The 25,190-nt window shown below is 38.7% G+C and overlaps 1 protein-coding gene across 1 annotated transcript; it reads left to right on the top strand.

The window, feature by feature from the left end:
- LOC102237875 (protein FAM102A-like) lies at positions 1-25,190 on the top strand. Its single transcript, XM_014470537.2, has 12 exons — positions 1-140; positions 226-521; positions 14,227-14,347; positions 15,129-15,158; positions 16,838-16,954; positions 18,012-18,058; positions 18,783-18,937; positions 20,578-20,688; positions 21,775-21,970; positions 22,863-22,984; positions 24,059-24,128; positions 24,560-25,190. The coding sequence occupies exons 2-12, from the start codon at positions 379-381 to the stop codon at positions 24,603-24,605; spliced, it is 1,158 nt and encodes a 385-aa protein (XP_014326023.1). The 5' UTR covers positions 1-140; positions 226-378; the 3' UTR covers positions 24,606-25,190.

Raw genomic sequence — 25,190 nt, 5'->3', positions numbered from 1 at the left:
TGTCAGTTTAATTGATGCTGCAGCTAACAGCAAAGTTGTCTTCGGAACCGCGAAGAAAGGCGGACTGGGTCTTCTTTTCTGGCATTTCAATGTTGTCGACCTTCTGCTGGTGGTTTTCACAGAGGTCGAGATGAATCTAGGTGAGTTTTTCCCTCCCTCACCTTCACGAACGTTTCCTCCGTGTCCGTAAACCGTTATTAACAGTTTGACTTGATTTGTTTCCAGATTTAAGCGCTGAATCCCGTCTGAAGGAGAAGAAACAGCGGAGTTCGCCTGCAAAATCCCTTTAAAAGCGTCAGCGGTTTGTTTTTAGCTTCGTCTGTTTTTGCCAGAGGTTCGGTTAGTCGTCGGTTTTAAGCGAGTTTACGCCGTGAAATCATGGCGTTCTTCGTGAAAAAGAAGAAATTCAAGTTTCAGACCCAGCTGACCCTGGAGGAGCTGACCGCTGTGCCTTTTGTCAACGGGGTTCTGTTCTGCAAACTGCGGCTGCTGGACGGAGACTTTGTCGCCACTTCTTCCAGGTACAAAAAAACAGTCAGAAAAAAGCTGCAAAATGGCTTTTAAATGCTTAAATAATAGCGTTTAAAAGTCATGTTACACTTTCAGATTTAGTTTTAATTCATTTTTGGAGGAATTCTGTGAATTATACACACCTGCTTTGAGTTTTTTATTATTGAAATGTCTCCCCTAATCAGTTTATTTTGTCTTTTTTGTTCTGGAAGCTTCATAAGAGTTCGCATATGGGCTGCTGGGCCAACTTAACCCCTGCATTGACATTCAATTTAATTAAAACATGCTTTATTTATCCGAAGCAAAAGTTAACTCAATCGAGTACCTTGGTGATGATCTCCTGTAGCAGTCTGTCATGCAGCGAGTCTGAAGAGGCTTATTATTGAAGACTGATGTTGTATGCGAACAGATAAATATCTGGGAGCAGAGGTTATATTTCAGAATAGAAATATCTTTTTTTGTCCTACATTGGGGAAATTCAGGTGTAACAAGAACAAAGTGAGAGAATCGAGGCATGTAGATTCACAAAAAACTGAAAGTATAAATGTATATATTAAAAAGCTAAGTTAAGAATAACATACTGTACAAAAATACAACATAAAATACTGCAGTTATCCAAAATGGTGCAATTTGTTCCAAAGGAATGTGCAACTGAGTAGGATAATAGTATAAAATGTAAAAAAAAAAAAAAAAAAAAATCAATAGACTATTTAGAGTACCGGTAAGTAAAAATAAATCTTTTCAAACAGTAATATTACAGTAACATGTTCTGGTTCAACAACATGAGTCGTTAGCAAGCACAGTTCTCAGTTCCTAGCTTGCTAGTACTGTTATGATGTCCTTGTCTATTTATTAAATATTTTGCTGTTGCTCCTAAGAAAATAGTTACAAACAAAAACACTGCAAACTTTGGCCCAACTAGTTATTAGGGTTAGTTAGTGATCACACATTTAACATACTTTTCTTCGGTCTGATATTTACCTTTGTTTGATCTGAAACAAAGAAATCACAAAGGGGCGAACATGTTTTTTCTCAATCTCCTGAGACTTCTTTACAAATTATATGTTGAGCCAAAAATGAAATTTGTTGCCGTTTGTAGCAGAGAATTATATCTTCTTTACCATCCTGTTCATTTTGTGGTGGCAAGATAAATGTGGATCCTCATCCAGCTTTTTTCATCACAGCTCCAGGTTTTTTTAATTACTGCTGTGATTGTGTGTATATTTACGTTTACTCGAGTTGTTTTTTTTTTTTCTTTTTCTTGTGGTCCTTTCCTCACTTGTAATCAGCAGAAGAAAGTCTTGAAAGACATGTTTTCTTGTTTTTTCCCCTCTGAAGAGTGGCTAAAACAGGAAAATGTCATATTTAGTCATTTAAAAATGACTAGTCACTAATCAACTTGAAAAAGTAAAACATACATGTAAAAATGCCTTATAAGAATGATCAGTTTTGCCACAAATTATTTAGTAAAAAAACACAATATAAATAATCAAGCTTTTGAATCTTCTTAAATTTTCAGTGAGATTAGGCCACTGCAATAGAAACTGAAGCTTATAGGGTTGTTTCTTATTATTATCCAAGAATACAGACACCGAGTTGTTACCAAAAAGGTGACACTAGCTGCAGGATTGTCTGGTTTTAAGTTTTCTTCCTTCCTCTAAAAGCTCAGTTTGAGTTTTGTTTGCAGATTGTTGAGTTTCTGCAGCTCAGGCCGTCAATCGGAGAACATTTACCTTTTGAGTCATGTTTAATCGCAGGGTGTAGCCACGTTAAGCCACTTCTCTGAGTCTCTGCGCTGGAACCTTTCATGATCGTCCAGACTAAACTCAGCTAAACTCGGCTCATAAGATCTGTGTTTACAAGCTTTTAACCTCCACTGAGATTAGCCAGATTGGGAAGATGACTCTCAGCTGGCCGATTCAGATCTTCCTCTGACAAGTTCCCAACATCAAAGGTCCTCGCCTTTGATTCCCAATATCGGATTTATTGCCTGGAAATATGTTTGCTCTGCATCTTTTCACTGATAAAGTGACAGACTGATGCACTGGAGACTGTTTAATGTTTGCAGTCTGGCTCCTAAGGAAGCACAAGCACAGTTATAAAATCCGTAAACCATCGTCCCAAACATCTTCAAGCTGCAGAAGTGTCAATGTCAAACTCGTTTTTATTTTATGCCCAATCAATGGAAATAAAAAGTAAAAACTGGATAAAACAGGAGGTCATGCCACTAATTTGGTAGTATTTCACATATTTAAAACAAATCAATGATTATTATAGACAATTATCAATATTGTTTATATTGTGTAAACCAAGAGAAAATGAATCAATTAAATTTCAGATTTTCATGTCATGTGTTGGCTGGTTTCAGAGACTAAATCTGGCTTAAATATTTACCACCAGAAGCTGCAGTTTCATCAGGTCTTCGAATCACTTCACATCTTTTTCCACCCAACCAAACTGCGTCTGTGCATGTGGTGTCAGAGGTCGTCCTCCTCTCTCCTGGTTATGTAACAGCTCTGATTTCCCGCCCTCCCGTCTCCGTTATCATCTCTGCTTCGGAAAACAAGGCGCTCTCAGAGGAGCGAGGGACGGCACAGGGAGGCTCGTACGTAGATTAGGGTTATGTCACCGATCTGACAAACGTGGTCTTTGTACGACGGGCCTTGTTCTTGCCGTGGGTCGCGAATCGGGACCGGCGATCGACCGGGCTATGAAAGAGGGTCACATGTTGGGAATGTGACTGACTGGTTCTCAGGGAAAGTTTTGTTTGGCTCCTCTGATCTCAGCCATCAGTGTCACTCACTTCAGATAATGCAGCTGGTGCAGGAAAACACTCCAGATAATCCAACCGCACTCTTCCTCATTGGTTCTTAATATTTGTATCTTTGCCAGAGCTCTGAGGAAATGAGCAATAAGTCAGTGTAAAGAATCTGTGAATCTCCTGTTGTATCTGTGGATGGTACATAAAGGTGTAATAATCAGATTTTGGTTTTCACTTTAAGAGATTGGAGCAGGAAAGTGCTTCTGAAAATTTGTTTCCCTTTATGGCCCTTATTCCTGAAACATTGTTGTACATCTGCAGCACTTGAACATGAAACGGAAATAAATCAATCTAGCGCTGAAAAACATATCACAATATAAGCCTTTCATATCAGTCAATATCAATAATTGATTAGCTTTTCTTTTATATATCTGAAATACTACCAAACGAGTGACACGATCGTTCCTGTTTTTTCCCCAAAGTCTTCGCTCCATGCCATTTCTTTTTTTTATTTTTAAGCAGTTATAATCAACAGCGGCAAAACCTTAAACTGCTGCTGCACCAGTTACTCAACAGGTTGTTGCTAGGTAACCAAAGAGTAAATGAGTTGCTAGGTAACCAAAAAGTGAGTTGATTCCACCAACCTAGCTTAGCTGGTAGTTAGAGGTTGAGCAGCTAAAGCCTTACCTCTGCCTACATCTCCCAGAATGCTGTGGGGTTCTATTGTGAAGGAAAAAATTGCTGACTCTTGACTGCCATGACATACTAACATGTCAATTTCTGAGCACTGGAGGCGATATGTCTCAGCAACATGTCCTGGGTGACACCATCAGTTGTTGACAAACACTGCTAATCCACCTCGTTTGTTTTTGCTGCTCTTTAAAGCTGCCTTGTCGTATGGGTAGAAAACCGACTCCTTTGTTGCATTCAGATTTAATCTTTTTATAGACTTCTGTTCATGAGGCATTGCTTTTTAGGTCAATTATTCCCTCTGGTTTTGGATTTTGTGCAGCTGTAAGGGGTTCTGCTCTTTTATTTATTTTTGCACTTTCAGACAGTAACCATGGCAACAAGGGTTTCTTTTACACCTGGTTGCAGCTGATTAGCATCTCATAAGCTCAGATAATGCCACCAAAAAGCAGAGAAAGGAGGAAGAAGTTCAAATCAACTCTTCCATCCAACACGGTCTACAACGACTCTTTGAAGATACCTGGAGAATATTAGTTCTGACAATGTTTAATTTCCCTTTGGAATAAATGAAGTATTTGGTAATTAAATTGCATTAACATGTGCTGGTGGTATTAAGCTTAGCTTGCGCCAGGTTCACTGGTTAAACAAAAAGTCACTTTGTTCCCAGATTTAATTTGATTTTTTTTTATTTCATTCACTCATTAATAAATATGAGAAGTTCATGTAACTATTAAAAGAAATAATGAATGAAAAAGAGCAGAGAGAAGTCTAAACTAATATCTGCCCCTTATTAACATAAAAATAAAATTAGCTATTCAACTTAGATCATTACAAACATATTTCAAATACACAACAAAACATCAGCTCATTTATCGAAACATTGCTTCATCATTATCATTTTAAAATTTCATTTAAAAGCAGAGATTTAGGATATTTTATCTCACTTTCAAGATTGTTCCATAAACTGACACCTTTAATATCAATCATCGTGTTGTGAATCAAATTTTTTATTATTTTTTTAAATTTCAGTTCCTTGTAAGTTGTATTTCCTTTTCTCTTTACAAATCTGTTTTGAATTTTGCTTGGTAAAAGTTTTTATGCACTTTGTACATAAATTGCAAAATATTGTACTCCATCAGAACATGAAGTTTCAATAAGTTTAACTGTGAAAAGGTTCATCATTAGATGTGGGGGAAAAAATTGTGACTTTATCCAAGTTTTCATTTTGTCGTACTGTGTATTGAATGTTGACGTCTCTGCTCCATATTCTTAACTGAACCCTCTTCCATCTTTTTGGTCTGTTGAGTTAAAAGAATTTGAAAGTAGATTTTGCTCCGCATGGAAAGCATTTTAAAACTGAAGTTATCAGACATTTATCAACACAGGAAGGAGTCCGTTGCATCCAGACGGGCACGTTCCCCAGCTGAAAATGTGTTTTCATTGTGTGCAGCTTTAAAAACAGATGGCCTCCATCTTGATTTGGCAGAAATTGGGCTCTGCTGTGACAGCGTCTTTCCATTGTCAGCACTGCTTTTCTATTTGTCACACATTGAATGTTACATTTCGAACATTTTATAGCTTGTTTTTTTATTCTTGTTGATTCTTTACATCTCAACACTGAACAGTATTGTGCGGCTCAGCTTGGCTATGGGAGGTATTTTTCTCTGGATCGGGGTTTATCATGTTTGATGTGGAGACGAAATAAGAGCCAAGGATTTTTTATTGATGAAGTTTTATAAAGAACAGGAATGTTGGAATGCTTAGGAGAGGGAACGGTTGAGTTTTAAGAGGGTGAGCACAGAAAGTGAAGATCTCAGAAGTGTGTTCACCCAAATTTAAAAGTCTGTCTTTTTTGTGACGTAAAGACTAACCGTCAATAAAATCATCCTAAAACTTGTTTCCCATATTTTATGTGCAGTATCTACTGCGAAAAACAACTGAATCCTTCAGTCAGAGATGGCAGAGAAATGCAAAAATCTAAAAAAATCTTATTGTACCAAGGTCCCAGTCAGGAGAAGTCTACCAAAAAATGCACAGTATTCTTCATGAAATACTTCAGTGAAGACTATCATTATTTGGCCATTTTTTTCAATGTGGAGGGAATAACATTTGGTTTTGATCCAAACCAAATGAGTGTTTTCTAGAAAGTTGAAGATGGATTAAATTTTTCAGCAGCACCATGACTCCAAGTAGACTTCTAAATCTGCAACAAAATAAAAGGTTTGGAATGGCCGAGCCAGAAATAAATCCAACAGAAAATCTGTTGGGTCACTTTAAGAAGAATGTGGATAAGATGTTGAATTGGAGAAACTTTGCAAGGTAGATCGACCAAATAATGATGATGGACTCTGACAAAAGCAGACTGAATGGTAGCATCAAACCAAAAGGTATTTTAATAAAGTAGTGGATCAGGGCTGTAAAAATCTTGTTTTTTTTTATGCTGATATGAAATAAAGACATATGGCTGGGTTCTTTCCCAGAAGGTATCAGCTCCCTGAGTCGGAGCGGTTTTTAGGTAATGTGAGTATTTCCAATGTTGTTGATTTGAAATGTTGGAAGTTTTACAATATTAGTATTCAAGTAAATTAACATTGAATTTAGTATTTTTAAGTTGCTGCTCCAGTTGTGGGTTGCTTTCCGGTTACGTTTGTCGGGTTTGTTTCCCGGCAGCTCGTTCAGGATGTGCTTCTTAGGAGCCTCAGCAGTGCAGTGAACTTCTGGGTGGAGTTGGCACAGTGTCCGGACCGTCTACTGTTGACCTTTTGGGAAAATTTAAAGTGTCTCTTCCCCTCCATCTGCGAAACACAGTGGGGAAGGTTTTGGTCTTGTTGGATGTGAGCTTCTACCAATGGTATTTATAAAAAGATGACATTTTTTCTTTTTTTGTCATAATACAGTAAGAAAAATTAATCAGTTTGTGTTCTTTAGAGTCTTTGTATGAACCTCAATGGATCAACTATGTACCTTTTTAAGTTTTGGAGGTTTGGCACAACATTTCTGAGGTTTCAATCCTGTTTTAGTGAGTCAGTGGAAACAACCAGGAAGCCATCCCTGGAGGTCTTTTGTCCCTTGCAGTGTTAGATTGCAGGAAAAAAGAATCACTTTTTCCAAAGTCTCCAGACATAATCGAGTTTGTGCTTTAGTCCTGTGAGACGAGGAATGGGGCTCATAATGAAAAGCAGGAAGGATCCCAGAAAGGGAGCGAGAGTTTGTCAGGGATCAACCGGGACGATCCGCTTTTTCAGCAGCTGTTTCCTGTTTTCATCAGACTTTTCCAGTTGTTAGTGTTTTGATGGGACGTGAGGGAAGGTGAGCGGGTTGTTTTGGACTGGACCCGGCTGGTGCCTGAGCAGGTAATCAAAATGGACTTCCTTCCACACTGCAGCTTCCCAGGGAAACTGATTGTTAATACTGCTCCTCTCCGTGTTTGTATTTCTGCTTTGGATGAAACGTAGGAGACACTTCCTCTGAAGAAACCTCAAAATCTTGATTTAGGTTCAGATGAGATGGAAAAACTTTAGATGGTCTCCCTTTTATTCATCACACTAGCTGCGTTCCCATCTCAGATGTGTGCAAAACTTAGAGCTGGACAAAATGGCTGAAAAACGTATAGATAATTACTCATTAATTTTCTGTTTTAAATATCTGGAATACTGCCAAACTGGTGGCATGATCTTTCCTCTTTTATCCACACTTTTCACTCCACGCTTTTTTATTTTTAAGCTGTCATGAAGCACAGTGGCAAAAATCTAAACAACAATATTATTGTTTATCACAATTTTTGAGACAATTTCTCGGTGAGCTAAATTTGTCATCCTGACTGGCCCAGCGATGGCCGCTAAGTCTGAAAGGAGTGTTGCGTTCAGTGGTTCACCCTGTAACGTTTGGGAACATCCTGACTCCTCTCCCGTCCTGACGTCACCATCCCCGCTGCAGGATCTCTGCGCTCTGCTCTCGGGTCATTTATCTGAGCTCCCAACGCGACCCGACCCAGCCACGGCCTTCCAAAGCAGCCAGGATGGTAGATAAGGATCCCATACCGCCTGGCTGCTGACATGATGAGTCATCACATGCTGGGGTCCAACTTGGGGCCATCAGTCGTCACGGACAGCATGTTTACTTATCGCTCATTCAGGACGGGGTTTAGTTTATCTTCTTCAGGCTGATCAGAGGGAAGAGAGTTCATTTCTGTTGAATATTCTGTTGGTTTTAGACTTTTTCCTCCCGGTTCAAACGAAGCAAACCTCTGATAGATGGAGCACAGACCTATTTACCAAAGCCTGTCGGTCCAGATTAAAGATGTTTGGTGTCAGGGAGGTCAAAATAAACATGAATCCGGGAACTCAGGGGTGTCCAAAATGTGGCCCGGGTCCATTTGTGGCCCACTGAAGGATTTTGGGCGGCCCCAACATCAGTTCTAGAAATGAGCAAATCTGGTCTGCAAGCGTAAGTGGTGGATGCAGATATAGGCCTGTCATGGTAACACATTTTGCTGGATGATTAATTGTGATAAGCGATAATATTGTCGTTTTGACAACATTTTCAAGTAATATAACGGTAATGGCATAGTAATGCAAGAACACATCCTCAATGATCAATAAACCTTAAATTCTAATGAACATTTACCACTGGACCTGAAAGACATGTCAAATGTCCAAAATAAATAGACAAAACGACAGAAACGACAAATAAAATGATTTATGAAGTTTCTGTAAGCAAAGTTGTTTTTTGGAAAATGGAGCTGGTTGAGACCAAAGCGTCAAACTGAAGACTTTTGTCATCCAATTTTTGGTGAAAAAGAAAGAAAAGAGAAAAAATTATAAATCATTCAAATGGAGATTAATCAGTTTGTTTAAATTTATAATGCTTTTTCAGGCAGTACGTTTTGTATTCGATTTTTAGCGAGAGACCCAGTCAAAGTTGCTCAGCTCCTTATTAGTGAACTTGCATCCCTCATATTTTTGAACTATGCCACTGGTGAAGATTTTCCTCACTAAAGCTTTTCCAGGAAGGAGTTTATATTAACGTGGGTCCCCATGGTGCCTGCCGTTCTGACAGAAGATGCAGAAACTAATTTAATTTGCTGTCATGATTTCCATGAATCACACAAAGATCAGAAAATAACAACCAACAAAACAAAATGCCATTCGAGAGACTAGGAGAGAGAACAAACCAGCAGTTAAGTCAGCATGAAGGGACAGACAAGACTTTGTTTCCTAAAGTTTTTCTGTAAAATTCAGGGTTTGTAGCTGCATGTTTGGGCTCTGGGTGGATCAGTAGAAGCCTTAATCCTAATCCTTGTCTCTCCCACCACTTCCTGACTAATTTCGGTTCAACAAAAGCCAAAAAATTCTTTACAAAATAAATTAGTTGCATGTCAAACCTCGTCCTTCTTCACCATTCTTCCAACATTGCTATTATCGTGTTAGCTCTCAAAATAAACACTTGCCTCAAATCATTTTGTTTTGTGCTTTCAGGTAAATTTGCCTCTGTAAATATTTTAGTTTTGATGAGTTAGAGCTCACTCACTGCTGCAGTTCTGATTTGCTTTCCTGTATTACTCATTGAAGGGAATTTCCATTTCCATATATTCATGACGGACTGAGGAAGTCCTCCCTCGTCTTCTTCCTCAGTGATTAACCCCACAGTCAACATAAAGACAACCGTGAGAGGAAAAACCTGGATTTAAATCTACCAATTAAAAATTTAATCTCTTCTTACAGTCAAAGCAACATGATGATGCTGAATAACTAGTTCAGTGCAGAAGTGCTCATTCATTCGCTGCCGTTTTCTAGCCAGAAAAATTGAAATAACTTCTCATAACTTTGGTATTAAGAGTTAAGTGAATCAACATAATCAGAGGAGAAAGTAATAATCTTTAAGAATTTGTCTGAATCTGCGATGATGGAGAAAACTGTAGAAACTGAAAAAAGAAACGACACATTAGGTGTTGCATTCGTTTCATTTCACTGAGAAATTTGCGCCGTATTTTTAAATCTGCTCCAGTAGCGCCGGTGTTTCTGGTATTTGAATTAATACACTTTATGGTGTACAAGAAGCTAAACATGCAGCTACTTTTTATTATTCTTGGTGTAGATATATTAAAAAGCTTTTATTGCAGTAGTATAATTTCACAAGAAAATGTTTGAATAATTCAAGCTGTAGTGTGTTTTGTTTAGTTTCCGGGGGGAAAACATCACCTGAATTTCTGTTGGCACAGTAACTGATTTCATAATTTACTTTTTTTAAAGTTAATCTGAGTTTCTAGGAACTACAGACTGGTTAAACATGACTTCTTGTTTCCCAGGGGTATAAATATGGTGTGACACAGAGGTCAGTTTCTTTTAGTCAGTTGACACTAACTGGACAAGGGGTCATATTTAACTTGGCACCACACAGTAGGGGGTGAGTAAGGCAGCTAAAACAAGTCTCAGAAGTGCATTGTGGAGGAACTAGAGCATCTTGGAGACACCAAGTCTCCACAACAACCATTAGCTGTTCTATCATGCAAAATTTACATTTCACACATTTTTGTACTTCCATTTGGGATTCTACTACTTCTAAAAACAAACCAAGAGCTTAAAATATACACCCAGACTGCTTTTGGCAACAAGTTAATGTTTTATGGTGTGTGAAAAATGAGCCACTTCAAAAACCTTCTGAATGTAACATCACAAATCAGCAAGCACTGCCCGTTATCTAGCAATCCCAGCAGAGCTCCGCCATAACCTAGCAACCCAGCAGAGCCCCAGAACATTTGGTCAGCTGGTTTTACCACTGCATTCGGTGTACAATGGCTGCTGGAAAAGACGAGTGTTTTGCTATTGACTTGCCATTTAGAAACCACTTGCTGCATTCTTGTTTGTTGTGCAGGAGGCTCCACTTCTGCTTGTCAAAGATTTACAGTTGTACGATTGCCTATCTGCTTGCAGCCATTTTCACATGCGAGTGTAAATGTTGAGTTGGGGGTGTGGTCAGCAGCAGCTGATTTGGATTTAAAGTAACAAGAGGCCCTTAAACAGCTCATTCTGATCTGATCAGACAAAAATCTCATTTTCCAAGAATAATTATTGTGCAAAAAATGTAGCGAACATATTCGGTATAACCCATAGATGTTTCCCAACCTGTTCAAAGAAGCATAGTAGGTCAACTTTAACCATTGACATCCTAGGCCAGATTCACCTTAAACCTCTGACTGCACAACTGCTGGTAAATGTTTCACCACAATCTACTCTGATGTTAAAAGCAGAGAGCAGAATTAAGGGTGGCAAACAGCTGAAAAATAAAGGGTCGGTGTGAAGGGTCTCCTCCTCTTCCTCAGAGCTGCTGGCAGCTCGTCGATGGATTTCAGCGTGAGGTTTCCATGGAGCCTGAACAAAGCCATCTGGACTGAGGAATGCGTTTCGGGAACGCTCTGGCGTACACGCTGCGGAGGAGCGAAAGCGTGGGGGTCCTGATAAGACCTGGGAGTGTGTGCACGCGCGTGTGTGTGTGCTGTTGGGTTTTAACTTCTCAGAAACTCGCTTCTTTCCCGGGAACAACGGATCATCAAACAGCCTCCCAAATGAGGGAAATTACACATCCTTGTATCTTAACAAGGCCTGTTTTAGATTTGAGCTTTTGTTTTGGGGCTTATTTTGGTTTTAATTTGCGTATACCCAGACTTTAGTTCATTTCATTTAAAAATGAAGATTAAAAAATCTCATGGATCTTTTTATAAATGACAAAAGCATGTGCTCTTAGAGAACCACAGCTCCAGAAAACAATTAAAAGAACTGAAAGACAAAAACAAGCCTGCATCCTATCATGATTACGTTTCCTTCCTCTGGCAGGCTGAGATGACAATAACCTGGAGTACATTTCCTCAAATCAAGTTCTGCAATGAACCGTCTGTAACGTAAAGACCAGACGTGCAAAACGGTTTTTATGAGTAAAATCTCCTCTTCTGATTGACAGATCTGCTCCTATAAAATCTAAGGCATTTAAATGTGGCTCATGATTCAGCTGTGATGCGTGACTCTAACTGGTTAAAAAAGTGAGGGAAGAGCAGAAATGAGGAGGTAAAAATCAGTGCGTGTTGTTGGAGAGCTTTGGGGATAATGAATAACTTGAAGGGGGGAAGGGCGTGTTTAGAGCAGCTGCTGCTGCAGAGCAGCTCAGCCTGTTCATAACAACTTTCAATAGAAGAACCTCGACAGGACGAGGTTTCACTCAGCACGTCTTAATGCTCAGTTACCATATTTTTGCTGAAGTCTGGTTGTTTTATGCATGGTTGATCACACTACTAATTAAACCCAGCAGCAATCAGACTTCTGTGAGAACCTTTTACGTCCCCAAATCGGCTCAAATGCACAGAAGAAGAACGTTGACGTCACACAGCAGCGCATTGTTTACAAAAGTACTGATAGATGGAGCAGTTTATAGATTGATTTTAAAGTTATTCAGCAATGGGAGCCAACAGCATCATAACAACTAGGAGGAAGCTAAGAAAAAGAAATCACAACTCCTAGTAACGGCGTTTTGTAGAGCACTGACTGCAGCGTCTGCAGAGGAGTCTGTTTGGATGTGAAGTCAGACCCAAGAGTGGTTGGATTATGGTGTGATGCGCTTCAATGACACAAACGTCTTTTACAAGTTCATAATTATAATTTTCAGCCGTTGTTTACGTCCAAATTTACCGCATTTTTCTGGTGTAGAATTATGATGCGTCTCTCACATCAATGACATAAAAGGCGGATGAAATGCAGCACAACACTTTAAAAACAGTGGGATGCAAACAGTGGATTTGTATTGCATTTGTCTGTTGAGTGAATATAGTTACAGTTATTCTAAAAGTTGCAGTCTGTCATGTATGATGTTGTTCCCCATTTATTTGAAGTTTCTGTTTAGATTTTTAGCTTTCATCTTCCCACAAATGAAGCCGACTTCAGTGGAAATTTGTGTGACACGTAGTTTGAGAGAATTTTTCATTTTATATTAATAAAGAAAATGTATAAAAATAAAAGAGGAAATATTAGAGGGAAATAAAATACATATGACAAAATAAATCAATTTGGGAAATGCATAAAACAAGATTCTTAGTTGTATAATGTTTGAGTTAGCTGATAGTTGGCTGATTTCAGACCGTTTTCTTGGCAATAATTAGTTTACATTTATACTTTATCTTTTTAATATTTTCTTTGAAGTTATTAGTGTTTTAGAGAGATTTCCAGCTATTCATAATCCACTGTCCTTCTTTAACCCTTATGAATATCCGAGGTCCACTGAATATTATTGGATTGTTATTGAGTGATTGGTGATTTATGGATCCCAAATGGATTCTGTTTGTCTTGTGCAGTGATGTGAGATCAGATTTGTTGTGCCTTGGTTCTGTATAAATAAACTAATGGTAATTTAATTTTTACATTTTTCATCCACTTTCCTAGGATTTTTAATCAAGAATTAGGATGTTTTCCACTGTTTTCAATAGAATATTCTAGGGACATTAAATTATCTTATTATTTTAGTTGTTTTGCCTTTGAACTTTCTGTCAAAATCTACAGAATGTGATCAATAACATTCATTTGCTGTAGTTTTGATTTAGTTCTGTTCAACTCTTTGTTTTTCCTTGACGTGTTTTTTCACTTTGTGTAAAGGATTAGTCACCAGCTGTAAGCATGTAGACTTACTGCTAATTAAAACACGTTTCTTCCTGGTTTGGCTTTAAATGTTCAGGTTAAGCTGAGTAAACACCAGGTTTCCAGAGATTAATTTTGTTCTTGCTTTGAAGATATCAGGCGGCAGAAAATCAAATTTCCGTGTTGTTCCACGTGTCACATTTTCCACTCTGCTCGTAAGGATCCAGAGCTGCTGCAGCGGTTTGCAGGACCTGCTGATCAGATTGGTTGTTGTTTTCAGGAAGGTTTGTTTTCACACAGATTGACCACTTCCTGGCTATCATGATGAAATGCTGTCGCTCAGGCTTTTCTCACGAGGGTTGTACAAATCAGTGTACCCTGGATCCATGACAAAGGTCACAAGGTCACAAATCTCCACTTTTTAGAGTGTTTTAAATAATAAACCATATTTTATGTTTATGAGCTGTTGGTCTCAGCTCCATCATGGCTTAATTTTCCAGTTAACCTCCTGATTATTCCCAGAGGGGAGTCACTGACCCGTTGGCGATTACAGGAAGAATTTAAGCGTTCGTGTTTGTTTGATAGAGATAGAAGAGATGTGCTGAAAACGGTTCCTAAAATGTTTTTGTTCTTTTTCCTTTCTGACAGAGAGGAAGTTCATGAGAACTGTGTCCGCTGGAGGAAGAGGTTCACCTTTGTGTCGAAAATGAGCGCCAACCCTCACACCGGGGTGCTGGATCCGTCCGTCTGCAGGGTGTCCGTCAGGAAGGTACGACCCACAATGTCAAGAGGGAGACGATTTCTCACCTGGTGTTTTACTTTAGAGGGAGATTCACATCAGTGAGGGACGATTTTATGGGCAGCTAGCTGAGCCCTGCTAGATTACACACTGTGTACTGTGGATTTGTACATCATATATACAGTATATATACTGTATATATATATATATATATGATCCATCCATACAAACGGATGGATCCATCCATCCGTTTGTACAACCTTCCATTTATGTACTCATATTTTATGTCCTTATTTACTGATTTATTCATCATCTCACCTCCTTACTTGTATATTCACTTGTTGTTTTTTACTGACTTATTAAATTGACTTATTTACTTAACTACACTGTTCTTTGTTTTGCTCCATTTTTATCCTTTTACTTATTCATTTAGTTCCTGTCTTGCTTACGTCAGAAACAGTCAGGAGTTTTGACTCTGTGAATTTGTTGTAGATGTTCTTCTGCTCGGTCTGCTGGAACATTGTGTTGACTTTCAGTCGGTAACAGCAGGTTTGGATCTATTTAGGCAAAGGTTTCAGAGACACTTTAGTGCAGATGCTAAATCTTTCAACCTGCTCATTAAACTCCACAGCAGGAGTCGTGTGTGTGTGTGTGTGTGTGTGTGTGTGTGTGTGTGTGTGTGTGTGTGCGTGTGTGTGTGTGTGGTCTCAGCCTTTCATTTGATCTATTTGATTGAAGGCCTGTAATTGGAGGCTGACTTAATCAGAACTAAATCCCTGGGTTCATTACTGTCTTCCTGTTTTCCCTGCAGGAACTGAAAGGAGGAAAAGCATATTCAAAGGTAAGAGTTCCTGTCTGCCTTCTATAAACGCATAGAAACAGTTACAGATGGGCCCGTGTCCCCTCCTGTAAACCTTACTGTCATGTAACATAAATATTAGCATTTCTCGCTGCGCTTTCACGAGTAAAACCTACTGCTTGGTACTAACATGAATCAAAAACCTTTCTGCCTTGGACTCACGCTTGCCTGGAAGCTGGGAAAACATCCTGGCAGCTCCTCTCTGAGCGTGACGCCTCCCAACAGATGAGTCGCGTCTCATGAATGCAGCAAGGTCGATCCCCGCCTGGACCTACACTCATGCCGATTCCTGGACGATGTTGCATGACAGGAACCGCTTCCTCTGTTTCTGCCCGTTCTCCTTTTAGATTTCCTTTAGTTAAATTTACTCCACTTCCCTCCTTAGAAGTTACACCTATGAAAACAGGAGCTCTGCTAAAGAAGGGGAAACCTGGGGAACGAAGAATGGGAACGATCAACTTTAGCCCAGTTGATTGGAAAAAACAGAACATGCAGCGTGGATAACAGGCTGATTCCACCTGGCATGTTGAAGTTGAGGTCGAGCAGATGAGGGTCTTATCTGAGGTATTTTTGTCAACGCTGGAATTTAGAAACTCCTGACCTACACTTCAGAGGTCAGAGGTTTTAAACCGAGCAGCAAGCGTCACATTCTTGGCTCGTGAGAACTTTGACAGGACAGGATTTATCCGGCAGAAAACAGTGAGGTGGAGGAGCAGATTGGGTCGGGGTCTCCTGCTTTATCATCTGGATGAAAACTGGGCTGTGAAATTAACATTTTTTATAAGACTTGAGATTTTTTTAGTAATCCAAGATACATCAGCATCTGCTGATGTTAGTAATTATTTTAACCTATCGATATAAGTAAAATTGGGCTGATAATTAAATATGTTTTAGGAGCCAGTTTTATCTCTTAATACCTAAATTTACATCCAGTTGTACCAAAACTTTACTTGTGATTTTTTGGTCAATCAGATGTGAAATTTATTTGAATTTTGCAGCTACATTAGTATAATGTGGGTATGATGCTAATTAGATTTACTTGGCACTTAAGGAATGAAAGGCTTTTCATATCCAATAAGTTGATTATTTTATTGATATTGCTAACGCTCAAACAAGAATTTGAAATTGAGTCAAAATATAAGTTGACACAACCACTACTTTTTCATTATTAATGTTTAAAATTTCATATAGAAGCGACGTATCGAGTCGTGACTCACCCCAACAGCTGCTTTTCTTCTTCTACTGCAGATTAAATACGACATGACAGGCGCTGTCCTCACTGCTTCAGGCTCTCACCAGATTATGTTATGCAAACCAGACACTGTAAATGCTTTGAAGGGAAATTAGTCTCTTCACTTAGTCTGAGCAGGAAAGTAACATGTTCCTATTTAATTCCAGATTTAGCATAAAAAGTGACAAAGTTCTACCTTTTAAAGACATCTTCAACGTTAAAAATAAACTGACGTGGTTCTTTTCGCTCCCTGTCATAAACTAAAACTAGAAGCGTTGCTGTTAACAAAGTGAAATTACTCTGGCTGCTAAACACTGGGTGTCACAGGATTCTCCCGTTTTCTCAGCGTGTGTCTGAAATAGATGGCAGCGAAAGCCTCCATTAGTGAATCTAGATTTAACCGAGTCCAAACTTCTCTTCCTCTCCTCAGCTGGGCTTCACAGACCTCAACATGGCCGAGTTTGCCGGTTCCGGCTCCACGGTGCGCTGCTGTCTGCTGGAGGGATACGACACCAAGAACACGCGGCAGGACAACTCCATCCTGAAGGCAAGATGGCGGACGGACGGCATGAAAACCGTATAAAACATTACGGCTTCGTTTATAGTCGCCAGTTTGAACAGGAGCCAGTTTAATCTCTACCATGTGAAACTGATGAAAGAGCTCAGTCTGGACGGGTTTTCTAGACCAGGCATGTGAAGGTTTTTTTATTTAGAGGGCCTGAACATGCCTGATTATAAAGATAAAATGCCTTGGCAACATTCTTTGGGATTTTATGCGTTAAACCACGTGTCTGTTAAAGCTGCAGTACGTAACTTTTATAAATTTTTTAATATATTTGTTAAAATTATTATCTCACGGCAGATGATTGATGAAAAAAATCAAGCTTATTTTTCTTCTCCCAGTGTTCCCAGAACTAACTAGCATTAGCATCTATGGAACCAGTTGTAATAGGAGGAGGTGAGCATGAGAGTGATTGACAGCGCTAAGACCCTCCTCCTGCCTCTGATTGGTTGTTTCTGACTGTGTGGTATATTTCTGTAGTTAGCATAGCCACCGATGATGGCAGATAAATGGTTTTCCTGTATCACCAAGTTGTTTTTCTACCATTAAAAAATGTTTTGGTTTTTTTATCATTCAGCACCAATCTAAAATTAGTCAGCAAAAGTTTGTATTGTTCATTTTAGTCTTTAATAGATTTTAAAATTAGTTTAACTTCCTAAATATTTTGTAGGATGAAAACCAGAAATTGTATTGAAGCAGTTAGATGGTCTCCATCCATTCAGGGAGGAGTCTGGGGCTCTGCAGCGCCACCTAGAGATCACCAGTACACTCTGCTTCAAAGCCAGTCCAGTCACATGAGCTTAATGCATGTTCATGTTTATTCTACAGTTTCACTTTCTTTGACTAGACCATTTTGTCTTCTGCTAAGAAACGTATTTCTGTTCTACAAAAAAGCACAAAACTACATGAACTGATGAATAGAAAAATAAATTTTAGCTTGACAAAATGATTTAAAAACAACTTTTATGAAGTCAGGAAAGTGAAATGGAAGAAGTTTCTTTATCTGAACTGTTGTCTTTTGTTATGTTTTTGCACCTTACAGGTAATCATTGGAATGACTCTTCTTTCTGGAGATCCGTGCTTCAAAACGTGAGTAGGAGCATAAATTCAGTTTTTCTCTGAAGAGACTAAGTAATGATACAAATCCTTCCTGCAACCTTTTTAAATTAAAATTTTAAAATCATTGAGTCCATTTAGGTGATATTTCTACTGTTGCCCCTCCAGGTGTATCTAAAGCATTTACAGAACTTGTTGGTTCTGCTGACGGCCTTCATTAATCTAATCACAGATTACATCAGGCGGCCTGCGGAAAATAACCTGCGAATTTTATGTTTTTATATCTATTTTTACAGTTACTAACAAGAATTTACCTGAAATTAAACTTAAGTTGCTCGTTTCTCTCTCAGAAATGCATTTTGTTGATTGAAGCACCAAGTCATCAGTCATCCTGTGAATCCAGTTAAAGAATCAAACCAGTCCAGATGTTGATGTTTTTAATTATTTAAGAGCGGAAATGGTTTCTGGCTCTGGTTCTTACTGGGTCTGTTCTGGCCGAACACCTCAGTAACATCTGATCCAGTGTGAGTGGAGTGTAGCAAAATGAAGACATTTCAATGTTCTGATATTTCTTCTGGTTCTTTTTTCAGGATTTAAAGGCAACAATCAGATTTTCCTTTTTAAATGCGTATAATCTGAAGCATGTGCTGAAACAATGACTAATTTTTTCCTTCGTATCTGTTGAGGCGCAGCAGCTCCCTCTGCTCCTTTAATCTGTTCCAGGCTGATAAAGCTGTTTTGTTTTTCCCCTCTGCAGCGCTCCAAGCACAGCAAAGTCCATCTCCATCCCCGGACGGGAACACACCCTGCAGCTGGACTGCAAGGGGGAGGGGACGGCCGAGGGAACCGGGCCAGCTGGAGGGGTTTCTCTGGGCCGGGCCTCCAAGCCTCGGCCTTCCATCATCAGCTCGGGTGGGAGTCGCTCCTCAAAGCCTCACATTTCAGCAAAAAGCAGAGAAACGGCTGTTTACAGCTGGGTTTCACTCTGACATGGAGTTCAATAGAGAAGAAGCATAGTTACTATAAGCAAAGGTCATCAGAGTTAACCTGAGCAAGCAAAGTAACAAAAACTGAAATTGAGAAAACATTTCCGAAATGTTTAATGGAGAAAAACTAGAACTATATCATGTATTTATAAAACAAACCAAAACGTACTGAAATTATAGATGTAATATCCTTCATTTTGTGTTTATGAATCCCTTTATTAACTTTTCGATCAGTTGACATCAGCTGCCGGCAAATTACGACACTCCATAATCCATGATGATAATCCGTAAACGCTCGTCTGCAAAATGGCGTCAGCAAAAAGCAAACGTTGGGCTAAAACGGCAGAGTCAGTTATTGTTCATCAATAATTTACTACATTTTCAGGAAATTGTGTCTTCTTTTGAGTATTCATTACGAAATAAATTTAAGCATAATCACAACTCAATGCTTTGACCTTCTTGAATTCTCCACCTACAAGGTAAGAAGGATGAAAAAAACTATGACTAACACTAGTAAACCTGATATAAAACTAAATAGTTTTAAACTAATAGTAGCTAATGAAAACTGGAACCTGTCCATGCAGGTCTTATCTTTGTCTTTCAGTCTTTGGATGGGCTCTACTTGTTGTTCTTCTGTACAATGACTGATTGAAGTAAAAACTAGCAAACACACTCCAAACACTAATTTAAATTAACTAAACTAGACAAACAAAAAGTCACAAAGAAATTGAACTAAACTATAATGAAAAATCCAAAACTATTATAACCCTGGTGTAAACAAAGCTTTGGTAGAAGATGCAGAAATGTTTTGTTTACGTTGACAAAAGCATCATCAATATCCCACACATGGCAGGCTGAGTGGCTGCGTCAACCTTTTCATTATTTTCAGCTTCTAAACTTAACTAAAGAATGTATTTAATCTGAAACTTTTTTATTAACTGCACATTAAATCTAAAAATTGTTTTATTCTCAGGATTTAGATGTTTAACTCAGGATTTTAGCTTGCAGAGATTTTTTAAGGGATTTGAGTTTAATGATCAAATTTCCTCTTGGATTAGCATCTATATATATATATATATATATATATATATACATATATATATATATATATGTATATATATATATATATATATATATATATATATATATATATACATATATATATATATATATAGATATATAGATATAGATGAGGTTTATTAAACAAGGTTTTTGTGTTTATTAGGCATGTCAGGTCAGTGAATATATTTAAAAACTCTGCTTCTTTCCCCAAATTATTTAAAATCTGAAAATGATGCAGAGAGGATATAAAAGCCTTTAAAATGGAGTTAAAAACTAGAATTTTTAGCTTGTTGTGGAAAAGAAAGAGGAATCTGTCTCTGTTTAAGATTTAAACCTTCTTGTATTGAAGTCAAACGGTACTTAAAAGTTTTATAGTGAACAGAGTCATTATTTTAACGAGTTGGGTAGAACCGGGCCGGTTCTCAGCCTGGGTTCTGCGTCCCTGAGGCTGATCGCTCGTTGTTCCCACATACACTGAGCTGACCGATCCGTTTGCTCCTTCAGGCCTGCTGGACGACTCCGAGCCGAACCAGAACCAGTCCGGTCCGGGAGAAGTCTTCCAGTCTGGTCATTCTCGTAACTCCAGCTACGCCAGCCAGCAGAGCAAAATCTCAGGTAGGAAACCCACCAGCAGGTCCGACGCCTCGGTTCTGTTCTTAAATACTGGACTTCCTGAAGAACCTGGAAACTTCCTGTGGAGTCTGAAAGGCAGAAAATGTGTCAAAGGTCTGGATTATTTAAAAAAACCACTGAATTTCTAAAAACAAAGTACTTTTATTTACCTTTTTACATATTTATAAATATGTAAACTATACCGCTCCATCTTTGATTTCTCATCAGTTTCAAATTATTGAATTACCATCTCAAAATCCACAAATAAATGTTATTTCACTACTTTTTTGTGTTTCTAAACATTAAATACAATTTTTAAACTTTGTATAGTTGAAATGACACCAAACATTGAACAACCGTAATGTTGTATTTAACGCAGATGCAGATCTGTTGCTACAAATGACAACAAAGTGAAATTACACTTGCTGGGAAACTATCTACTTTCTTGCATTGTAGATAATAAAATGTTTATTTTCTTATTTAGGTTGAAGTGGCCGATGTTGTACGCTGTAAAAGACGACAAAGTTTTTGCTGAATTCTGACGAATTTCAGTGCGTTTCAACGGAGCTGAGATTTGCATTAAAGTACAAATGTCTCAAAAATTCTTAAAGCTGAAACATAAAATGTTTTGATAAATAAATTGTTGAATTCAGTTGAAGTATGCAGAACTAGGTAAGTACAGAAAAATGTATGGAAGATGGAAAAATAAAGAGAAAGATGATAAAAATATCGTTTTAACGCTGTTGGAACATTTGTGAGGGTAGAAAAAAATTCAGCAAAATTTAATTTTAATCAGTGTAGAATAATGTAATTAACCCACCATGTCACTAAATTAAAAACTTAGATTAAATATTCCAGCTCTCCTCCCACTTGTTTAATGTATTTTTTCTTTCCGTTCTGTTTTTATGGTGTTTTACGTGTCTAAAAAAATTTGAGACGTTATGCAAGATGTTTATAATGTGAACAACTTTGTATTATGTCTTGATAAACCAACAAAAAAAATATTGGACATAAAAATAAACCCCGCTCAACTTAAACCGTTAACTTAAATCTCCTGGTCTAATTTCTCGTGCTTCTGCCGTCCTGCAGGCTACAGCACTGAGCACTCCTGCTCCTCCAGCCTGTCGGACCTCACGCATCGCAGGAACACCTCGACAGGAAGCAGCGCCTCCGGAGGCCTCTGCTTCACCACCGACCCGCCACCAGAGGGCGACAAGGATGCTGGACGTCCGGAGAGACCCCCTCGACCCCCACGGCCCGTTCTGCCCCCGAACCGACCTCTGAGGTACTGACTCAGAGAAGAGTCCTAAAAGCAGATAAAACAAGGGGACGCTTGATTAACGTTTTAATTAACTCTGGTTATTGGACGTTTTTCCCATCGTGAATCCTAAGCGCTGCAATAAACCGTCTTTGATGGACGAGGAACGTGAATCCTCCCAAAATGTCTGCCAACAGATTTTTTTTTTCCTGGTTCAGTTAAATAAAAAGACATTTATTTGCATTATAAAGCAGAGATGCACGAAATACTGGAAGTTTATAGTCATAATTAGTTCTGCAACTAACGATTAATTTTGTAATGCATAGAATTGGCACGTTCCGCGGAGTTTTCATTTAACCACTTAAATCTTCATATACGATGTTAGAAATACATTTAAAAAATGCAAATTATCAAATAATGTAGTTCCGTTTTTATTGTCTAAAATACAATAACATGGCATGCCTTTAGATTACGCCTTTATATTACGCTTGATCATTTGTAGCTAAAGTTGCTTCAGCAGCTAAAAACAAAACTCCTAGCATCAACATGTGGAACAGCTGGACTTGACATCAGACAGTGTAACGCTGATCTGGTGATTATTGTTTGGATTAACTGATTTGGTGCTTAGTAGATTTATTTTTATTTTTTTCAGAATCTGAACCAGGGGAAGCTAAAATGCCACTAGAAGAGCTTTGGGTAGAAAATATTTAGACAAAGCTGTTTTTTTTTTTTTTTTTTTTTTTTTTATGAAATTCAAAATGTATATTTGTTTTTTGCAGTTTTGGCTTAATTAATTCTCTGTGTTGTTTTTTCAGCAAATACCCCTTTTTAGCGTCTAAATACTCCAGTAAATGTTTATTCAATTACTAAATTAGTTAGCTAGCGGCTGCGGCCTCATGGTGTTTGTTCTGTACTTCAGGAGGAAGCAGGACTCGGTGGAGAGCCACCCCACCTGGGTCAACGACACCCGCATCGATGCCGACGACATCGTGGAGAAAATCGTCCAAAGTCAAAACTTTGCAGATATCAACAACACCGAAGGTAAAGAGGCAGCGTTTCTCTGGTTGGAGCCTCAGAGGAGTTTCAGCAGCGTTTGCAACACAGTTTAATCTTTCCACACCATCACTGGAGGGTTTTAGATACGAGAGCGTGCGCCAAATGTCACAACTCTGATGAAACTCAAACTTTCAACCCGCAGAACTCCGCCTGTTGCAAGACTTCTCAAACAAAAGTCATCCAGTTTGATCCAGTCCAGTCTGGGCTTAGCATGGATGACTGCAGATATAAAATAATGGCTCCATTTTAACTAAAACCTCTGATTTTAAACTCTCTGTGAGGAAGGTTTAAATCTAAAAATGTATGGAAGCACAGAGCGGATATTTTCTACATATACTCAGTGTTTTTTATTTCCAGATAAGTTGTCTGATTCATTCCTCCAAATGCTCATCCAGATCATCTCGAGACACGATTGATGTGTGTTGAGCCTGATTCTTCAAGTTTTTCTTGAGATGAACTCATTTTCTCGAGAAAACCATCTGGAAATTAACTTATCCCAAGAAAATCATTGGGAAAAGGTTTATGCAAAAATGTTCTTCCTCTTGTCACTTTTCTATGAAAACCAGAGTTGGTTTCACTGGATTTTATTTAGGGGCATCAAAGTAAGGGGAACTGAGTACAAATGGCCACTAAACATGGAATGTTTGTTTTTTTTCAAAACTTTATTTGGTTTTTAACAAATTGTGCAGGCATATGACTCTCATTACATTGTACATATAAAGCAGGCTGTACTACTTTCTTTGTAATCTAAAGGTATGAACTAGATGAGCAGCCTCTTAACAGAAATATGGAACGTTTTTAATTGTAAGACTGTAAAAAATAAACTTCATGACCTTTTCACTTCAGTATTTACTTTAGCAAACTGCTCCAGGTGTCTGAACACGTTAGCAGGGTAGTAAATGTAGTAAATGTGTCGTTACGTGTAAAACATGTTGGTTGCAGCCTTCAGTGACGCAACAGAAACTCATGAGAGAGAAATGAAAGCTTTAGAAAAGCCACAGCAGTGAAATATGCTAATACCAGTTTCCCTGCTGGTTTCTGTCTGTTTCTGGCCTCCAGACAGCAACCTGCGCCTGTTCGTCAGCAGAGACGGAACCACGGCGCTCAGCAGCATCCGACTGGGAAACAGGTGACACTTCCTGCTCTCCACTCCTCACTCTTTCACTTCACAACCACCAGAAAGCAGATCCAGCAGAGGATGCGGCTGAAGCTGAACTGATGGCAGTTTCTTTAACTTCTAGGTTCAGTTGTTCTGGTTTCTTTGTGTTTCGTAACTATGCAAGTGTCCGTCCGTCCATCAGCTCTTTTGTCCAGCCATACATTCATAAATAAAATGACTAAAATAATAAAAAATCTCATTCAAATTAACTGACATCTGAGAAATTTATGGATTTCTGACTTGTAAAATGTTGAATGTGGATGTTTTTTCCTGTATTTTCTATGTTTTTCTTTCCCTCTTTTGATTTAAAATCCCAGTTTTGACTCCAGCAGAAACCTCAGGGCTTTAACCCGCTCCTTCACAGATTCTCATTCTGTTTGTGTTTCTGTTTTTGTCTTCAGGGTTTCTGCCGGTGGCTACGAGCCGGTGGTGATCGAGAGCCACTAACCGGCCACCTGCTGTCTCACTGGTTTTACTGGAGCTTCAGCTGGTCTGACGCCATGAGAGGAAAGCCTACGTCCGTTTGCACTTTATGTCCAGTTTGTTGCAGCGTTGGCCTGCGCTCTGTTAAAGCTGTATCTTTGTGATGTTGAAGGGAATGCACAAAATGCTCCTCACTGTGTGTGAATATGTTGCAGGGATTTCCAATGAAGACGTTCAGAGGTTTCAGATATCATCCATTTTGTCTGCAGCTTGTTGTTAAAACTGAAAGACGATAAATAAGATCAGAAAATGTCAAGAGAGGAACAATCGACTGTTTAACAGAATAGGAAAAAAACAGCCACCAAAATAGTTTGTCTCCTGTCGACAGGAAAACTTTCTCTAATTTTTTGTGTTTAATAAATCAGGAGTGCAGTTCTGTGACCCGATGAGAGGTCAGACAAAAAGCTCAATCCGCAGATTTAAAACTGACAGTTCAGCGTTTTTCCAGCGATTTCTCCTCGCTTTGGTCAGGAAACCTTGTTGCTTTTCTTGCAGCCGAAACGTTGCCACTATGTTTCCTACAGCGGAGTATCAGGGCCATCGTAGAAA

The sequence above is a fragment of the Xiphophorus maculatus genome, chromosome 12 (genome assembly GCF_002775205.1).
Source record: "Xiphophorus maculatus strain JP 163 A chromosome 12, X_maculatus-5.0-male, whole genome shotgun sequence".
Lineage (NCBI taxonomy): Eukaryota > Metazoa > Chordata > Actinopteri > Cyprinodontiformes > Poeciliidae > Xiphophorus > Xiphophorus maculatus.
Note: the sequence above shows the minus strand (reverse complement) of the source record. Positions and strands in the feature narration are given on the sequence as shown.